The sequence below is a fragment of the Lactuca sativa genome, chromosome 4 (genome assembly GCF_002870075.4).
Source record: "Lactuca sativa cultivar Salinas chromosome 4, Lsat_Salinas_v11, whole genome shotgun sequence".
NCBI classification, from domain to species: Eukaryota; Viridiplantae; Streptophyta; class Magnoliopsida; order Asterales; family Asteraceae; genus Lactuca; species Lactuca sativa.
The window spans coordinates 29,712,648-29,720,605 of record NC_056626.2 but is presented as its reverse complement, the minus strand read 5'-3'; the positions used below and the strand labels follow the sequence as shown (position 1 = coordinate 29,720,605).

The 7,958-nt window shown below is 43.1% G+C and overlaps 1 protein-coding gene across 1 annotated transcript; it reads right to left on the bottom strand.

Moving 5' to 3' along the window:
* Positions 1–1,461: 1,461 nt before the first annotated feature.
* Positions 1,462–2,061, bottom strand: LOC111894439 (uncharacterized). Its single transcript, XM_052770805.1, has 2 exons — positions 1,878–2,061; positions 1,462–1,745 (listed from the first exon to the last, which is right to left on the bottom strand). Exons 1-2 carry the CDS (start codon positions 2,059–2,061, stop codon positions 1,462–1,464), a joined length of 468 nt encoding a protein of 155 aa, XP_052626765.1.
* Between the last annotated feature and the right edge of the window lie 5,897 nt (positions 2,062–7,958).

The following is a 7,958-nucleotide window of genomic DNA, read 5'->3' as shown; positions in this document are numbered from 1 at the left end:
ATTTTTTAAAAATAAAAACTTATTAATTAAGATATATATTTTTAAGTATATAAAATTATATTTGTTGATTTAAATAAATACGTCGCCTTATAATTTGTATTAATTTTATTCTTATTTTTATTTTAATGTTAATAATTTAATGTAATTAGAGTGGAAAATTTAATATTTAAAATAACAAAAAAATAAGTTGATAAATGGCATGACATTAATTAGAATGTCTAATAGGGTATCAAATGACAAAAAGAGAATTAATTTATTCTTTTATTAGAATAGGGAGATTAAATATGTTTCGGAAATTAGAAAATTCAATTCAATTTTGCAAATATATATTATTTATGCGTTAGAATAGGGATGAGCATTTGGATCGGAAAACCGACCGGAACTGGTACCGGACCGAACGCGATAGAACCTATCTGGGCAAGACCGGGACAATATTCTTGTGGATTTTTGGAATCGGGAACCAGTAGAACCGACAAAACCGGAACTGTGTGTTGCTATTTCTCGAGAACTGGTTCCAACATTGAAGACACGACAAGAACCGGTAGAACCGGCAGTCCGGTTCGGTTCATATTTTCCACCAAGTTCGGTTCCCGGACCGGTTCCGGTTTGGGTCGGTTCCGATCGGACCGGTTCCAATGTTCATCCATATGTTATAAGATAGATATTTGTAATTGAAATTCAAAAATGCAAACCATACACACATAGTTAATAATTGAAGAATGATAATCAATCTTTTAATAAGTAATAAATATAGATGTTTTATCGGTCATATAATAGTGAAATGATGATTCGTTAAAATTATGAAAGCATAGTGGTTTGAATATCCGATCGACAATTTGTATTTGTAGATATGTTAGAAATATATCATTTTTGTAGAATTGGATCAAAATTGAAATAAAATAAAAAGAAAAATTGATAGAAACAATAAAATTGAACAAAGTTTTTATAAATTTCTAAGAACTTCTTTATACACAACATTGGATGTTTTATTTGATAGTGTACTAACCTTATCTTAAATTGACAATTTTAATCCCTCTCTACTTTGAACTCTGGATAAAGCAACGTACAAGACCATGTGTAAAAACAGGATCTTTGAGAAACAAACCAACCTTTGATAAAAAATTATCATTGGCTCTTATTAATTGTCATTGCAAAACATACAGCCAATGGAAATTGTCTTCTTTAAAATTTGAACGGGATTTTGTTTTCATTAGGAGTTAAAGACATTGTTGGAATAAAAGTTCGGTTTCCAATATTACTTCCAGATATGATAACTGCCTCAATAACACATTTGCCCAAAGATTTGACTTGTAGTCTAGTGCCATTGCATAAGCCATTTTTCTGATCAATGTTTCTCAATAACATAACTGGAACAAGGACTTTTAAGATGAGATTATGGTTTGGCAGACTTGAGACTTTAAGTCCATTTAAAACATCAGGTGAGTATAAGTTTGCATCAAACTAATCATGAACAAACTCAGATTTGCAGAGGCTATCTGAACTTAAATATTCTTTTTGCTCTCCTAGAATCAATTTTAGCAATCGATCATTTATTTCTTGGACAACTTCATTCTTGGGAGCAAGTATTGCTCTTTCTTGAAAATAACCTGCAATGTTGAAGTTTTCAAGAATCGAAGGACATACAAAATTGATTAATGAACCAATAGGATCACATGGATCATTAATGAGAATATCTTCTGGAATATCAACAATTGCTTTACCATCATTCGGACCACCAAGATTACCTTCTCATATGTCCAAAAGCCAGTTTGAAAACCCCCTTATTTGATCAACAGCAGATAGATCACTTTCGACATTTAACCTCATGTTTTTTATTAATTTATGAACTTTGCATTTTTTCCATAAATACAAAGAACTTAAAGAAGCATTAACAATGTTTTGTCTACTGTCACCCGGAACAACAGGTAGAATTTGTCTGAAATCACCTCCAAAAACAACCAAGTTCCCTCCAAATGGAATATTTAAATTCATTGGATCGACAATTCGCATTGTATCCTTCAAAGTTCGATCTAAATCTTCAAATGCATGCTTGTGTACCATGGGTGCTTCATCCCAAATGATCAATGAGGCTTTTCTTACTAAACTTGCAAGATCACTCTTTGGATTTATTCCAGAAAAAGAATCCTCGGTAATATTTATGGGAATTATAAATCGTGAGTGTGTTGTCCTGACTCCGATCAATAATAATGAAGCAATCCCACTTGAAGCAACATTTAAAACAATCTCACTTTGGGATCTATTTGCTGCAGAAATTGTCTTCGAAAGAAGTGTCTTACCCGTTCTAGCAGAAATTGTCTTCGAAAGAAGTGTCTTACCCGTTCCACCATAACCGTGAATAAAGAAGTGTCCTGACTCTGATTACCTGTATGTGCATTAGTTATGTTATATGTCGACATATTATGTGGGTTGGGTTGAGGTTATACTACTCTGTGCGATAGACAAAAAACCCTAGAGTATTCCAGATATAAGTTGAGGGCCGGGCTGGGCATGTCAGACTCATACTGAGGACTAAGGAGCATTCCAGATACGAGTTGAGGGTCGGGTAGGGCATGCCAGACTCATACTGTGGGCTCGGGAGCATTCCAGATACGAGATGAGGGCTAGGTAGCGCATACCAGACTCGTACTGTGGGCTCGGTGGCAATCCAGATGTGAGTTGTGGGCCGGAAGGCAATCCAGACTCACACTGTGGGCCCATGGGTAATCCAGTCTGTAAAGCTATGGACCTAGTACATGTTGTTATTTGTATATGTGTTATGTGCAGTGTATTGGTACTTTAGGGGAACTCTCTAAGCTTTGGGCTTCAGTTTCAATTTTTGTTTTAGGTACATCAGATGATTGCTAGAAGGCAAAGGCGTGATCGTACAGATCCTCATTTGTTTATGGGATACTCTGATATTATACTATTTTGAAAGCAAGTTTTGTAATGATTAATGGTTTTGAAACATTTTTAAAAGATTAAATTTGCCATGATTTTTATGGGTGTTACAAGTTGGTATCAGAGCCTTTGTTAGAGTGAATTGGAGGAACACTTGTGTGAGTCCAATCTCAAACTAAGGAAAAGATTTTCAAAAAGGTTTTCAAAATATCAAAGGAGGATGCAGGGTGTACGATCAGTCTGAGCGAGTAAGTAGACCCCAAAATACCATACGGTTATTTGATATTGTGATATGTTATAACAGCATGCTAGTACTAGGCTAGGGATCTTCAGGAATTGCATGATAGAATTGCCTGATTACATGATGCCTGATAGCCTAGAGTTTTCTTATATGAAATTGACATCATTACTGTAGTTGCTTGTGTATGCATCACGGCTGTATATAATTAAGATCTTGTAGCCTGAGAATGTTTGGTTTAACCTTATTTCTTGTTCTTGTTTGATGAAGGGATTAGGGTAGGATCATGTATTTGAAAGTCTACAGGGTCCAACGTTATGTATGGCTAGCATACATGACTGTTGCAGGGTTGGTGGAAGTTTCATGGGTGGGTTGTGTGAGGCTCGTAGGTCAATTATGAGATAGTTAGCTTTCCTCTAGGAGTGAGGAATGAGCGGCCACCATGCATATGTATATTGTTTGGGTGTTGCGATGGTACTTGAGACAAATATGGGTAGGTGTGGAAGCTAGTATGGGCCCGTACTACTGAAAGCACAGGACCCATATGTGTAGCAAGGAAGTCACAACCCCTAGGGTTTAGTTGGGAGTTGGTCCCCTGTTATCATGCGGATTATCTGATATCTTCCTGGTATATTTTCAGAATAGTGGTTACGAGAAACTTTATAGCTGGATCCGGATCAGGATTAGGATCAGGAGATGGCGGCCAGGAGGGGCTGGCAGCACCTGAGGTTGTGATACAGATGGGGGCAGATGAACTGGACGCCAGGATTCAAGAGATCCTACACGATGAAGTTGCCACTTTGTTCTGGGAACAACTGCTAGAGATGTTTCGGTCTACTAAGATCATCATGGTCGAGTATTTCGACGAGCGTTGCGCATCCCTTGCAGAGGCAGCTGCTGCATCGGCTGTAACGACGACAGGGGGAGGAGCCAGTCGGGCTTTCTAGTACAGGGACTTCGATAACACGAAGCCCCTTACTTTTGATGGGAATTAGGACCCCATCAAATCCATGAGGCGGGTTTCTGATGTAGAGGGGTCTTTCTTTACATGCTCATGTCCTACTGACCAAAAGTTCAGATGTGCCCTGAACCTGCTGAGGTCCGGGGCCAAGGACTGGTGGAGATTGATGATGGGGTCGTACACTGATGATCAGAGAGCTGCTGTTACTTGGGAGCAGTTCAGGGATATGTTTCGCGATCGTTACATTCCACAGGTTGAGCAGGAATGATTGGCTCAAGAGTTTTTGGGATTGACACATGATGGGGAGTCGGTGACGGAGATCACCCGCATGTTCATGGAGAGGGAGATGTTCTACCCAGAGTTTGATTCCGATCAGGCTCAGATGACACGTTATCTGAGCATGCTCAAGACTGACATCTATCAGTTTATGTCTACCCAACGATGTGATACCCTACCGAAGTTGCAAGAGGCCTCTAGGCGGCATGAGTTGGAGATTGAGCTGCAGATGAGGGAGCACCGGCAGGCCCCGACACATTCATAGTCGGCGCCGAAGCGGTCTAAGACCACTGATTCTAGGACCGGGGGTCAGCAGAGCCGAACTTGTGGAAAGTGCGAAAAGGGTCATTCTGGGGTTTGTCGAGTTAGTAGCGGGTGCCACATGTATGGCAAGGATGGACATTATGCGAAGGATTGGCGCCAGCCCATCTCGGTTCCGAGTATGATATTATGTTATCACTATGATCAGGTTGGACACTTAAAGGCCAACTGTCCATTACTTACCGCCAAGCCGATGGAGGCTCCCGTGCCAGCTACATTGAGGATTAAGGACGGGAGGCCAGGTAGAGTAGAGCCCCCGAAGGCTCAGGGACGAGCTTTACAGCTTACAACAGAGGAGGCCAGGGCAGCACCAGATGTAGTTGCTGGTATGTTTTTGTCCCATATCTTATTGATTGTATATTTTTTATACTTATCTGTTTATACCTATGATTAGATATGTTTTTAGTGAACTCCTTGCCTGCATTGGTTTTGTTTGATTCAGGGGTGAGTCAGTCATTTGTATCTCAGACATTTAGTAGGTAGTTCAGTGTGCCAGTACGAGAGCTAGAGTGTCCGTTGCGAGTCTCTATTGCTAACGAACACGGGGTTTCCACTTCTTCGGTATACCAGGGATGTGAGTTAGAGATCTTCGGGGTATCTTTTCTAATCGACTTGATCCCGATCCCCATCAGGTATGTGTGTGTGGTTGTCGGTATGAGCTGGCTTATTCGATTCGGTGCCATGATCGACTATGAGGGTCAGTGGGTAGTGGTTTGAACCCAAGTGGGGGAAAGTTGATTGTTTATGGAAAGGGTACCAGAATGGGATCAGGGTTTTGTTCAGCTGCCAGGGCTCGTTAGTATATTCAGCACGGGTGTGCGGGTTATCTAACATATGTGGTGGATACGCGGGTCAGGGATAAGAGTTCAGTATCAGAGGTACCAGTGGTCAGGGAGTTTGCTGACGTATTTCCGGAGGAGTTGCCCGGAGTGCCTCCGGGGAGGTAGGTCGAGTTTAGGATCAACCTAGTGCCAGGTGCGGCCCCTATCGCCAAGGCGTTGTATCGGTTGGCACCACCAGAGATGCAGGAGCTGTCATCACAGCTGTAGGAACTGTTGGGTAAGCAGTTCATTCATCCGAGCAGTTCTCCATGGGGAGCACTAATCCTCTTCGTTCGGAAGAAGAATGGTTACGGGGAGTATCTTGGTTCTCCAAGATAGACCTAAGGACCAGGTACCATCAGGTCAGTGTTAGAGAGGAGGACGTGGAGAAGACCGTGTTTCGGAATCATTATAGACACTACGAGTTCGTGGTGACGTCGTTTGGACTCACCAACAACCCAACAATATTCATGGACCTGATGAGTTGGGTCTGTAGACCGATGCTCGATCACTCGGTCATCGTGTTCATAGACGATATCTTGGTATATTCTATGACCAGATAGCAGCATGAGGAGCATCTTAGGGAGTTATTGGGAGTTCTGAGGCGGGAACTACTTTATGCCAAGTTCTCGAAGTGTAAGTTTTGGTTACGAGAGGTTCAGTTCCTCGGACACCTCGTTAACCAGGAGGGGATTTTGGTCGATCCGGCCAAAATCGAGGCGGTCATGCAGTGGGAGGTTTCTAAATCCCCCTCAAGCATCAAGAGCTTTTGGGATTGGCAGGGTACTACTGGTGATTCATATAGGATTTCTCCAAAATTGCAGTACTCCTCACTCGTCTGACGAGTAAAGGGTTGGATTTCCAATGGGGCCCCGAGCAGGAGAGGGAGTTTGAGACCCTCCGACAGCGACTATGCGAGGCGCCATTCTTGACTCTCCCAGAGAGAGTGGAGGACGTTGTACTGTTTTGTGATGCATCCATCACGGGACTGGGGGTGGTCCTGATGCAGAGAGGACGAGTGATAGTCTACGCATCACGGTAGTTGAAGCCACATGAGGCGAAATTCCCTACTCATGATATGGAGTTGGGAGCGGTGGTATTCACTCTCAAGATTTGGAGACATTATATGTATGGAGCCTATTGTACTATATACACGGACCACAAGAGCCTGAGACACATCATGAATCAGCCGAACCCAAACATGAGGCAGCGCGGGTGGCTAGATATAGTCAAGGACTACGATTGTGAGATCCTTTACCATCCAGGTAAAGCAAACGTGGTGGCGGATGATCTGGGCTGCAACTCAGTTGGATCTTTCACACCAATGACATGTATGAGGATATCGGTGGATTCTCCACTCAAGAGTTTGATTAGAGAGGCTCAGGTTTAGGGCATCCAACTAGAGAACTAGAAGCTGGAGAGGATCATGGGCGAGAATGCCCAATTTGTACAGGATAGCTGGGGATTGTTGACATGATGCGGTAGGGTATGGGCTCCGATGTCTGGAGGGGTCATATAGACAGTTATGGATGAGGCTCATAAGTCTCACTTCTCTATTCACCCGGGAGCAACCAAGATGTATTGGTATTTGAGTTTGAGCTACTGGTGGTCGTGCATACAGCGAGAAATCGCTTGGTACGTTGAGACGTGCTTAACCTGTAGGATGGTCAAGGCCGAGCATCAGAGGCCGCATGGAAAGCTGCAGCCTTTAGAGATTCCCATGTGGAAATGGGAACATATCACGATGGACTTCATTACCAAGTTGTCGAGGACGACAAAGGGATTTGATGCTATATGGGTCATCATGGATCGATTGACCAAGAGTGCCCATTTCCTGGCCATACGGGAGAGTTCGTCGGCCAAGAAGTTGGCCGACATGTATGTCCGTGAGATCATTGCTCGCCACGGATTTCCGGTCTCTATTTTTTCCGATCGTGATGTTAGATTCACATCCCGCTTCTAGCAGAAGTTCCACAAAGAGTCGGGCACGCGGCTGCATTTTAGCACAACTTATCATCCGCAGAGATCATGCCAAGACCGACGGTCAGAGTGAGCGGACTATATAAAACCTCGAGGACATGTTGAGGGCTTGCGTCATCGACTTCGGTGGGAGCTGGAATTCCCACTACCCCTTGCAGTGTTTGCCTACAACAACAGCTATCATTCTAGTATTGGTGCCCCACCTTTTGAGCTGTTGTACGGGCGGAGATGTCGCAGCCCGGTTTGTTGGGGTGAGGTTGGTCACAGAGTGATAGGGAGGACAGAGGTAGTGTTGCAAACTACCGAGAAGATTCAACAGATTAGACAGCGGTTGCAGACCGCACAGAGTAGACAGCAGAGCTACGCCAACCAGCGCCTATCAGAATTATAGTTTCAGGTCAGTGACATGGTACTCCTGAAGGTCTCGCCTTGGAAGGGTGTGGTCTGCTTCAGGAAGAGGGGG

What these genes read in the sequence shown, in the direction of transcription:
- LOC111894439 (XM_052770805.1), bottom strand. Translation starts at nt 2,061, where the DNA reads ATGGTACACAAGCATGCATTTGAAGATTTAGATCGAACTTTGAAGGAT. An exon ending in CATTGTTAATGCTTCTTTAA is followed by an intron (nt 1,746 to 1,877) that starts GTTCTTTGTATT and finishes ACATATGAGAAG; the next exon opens with GTAATCTTGGTGGTCCGAAT.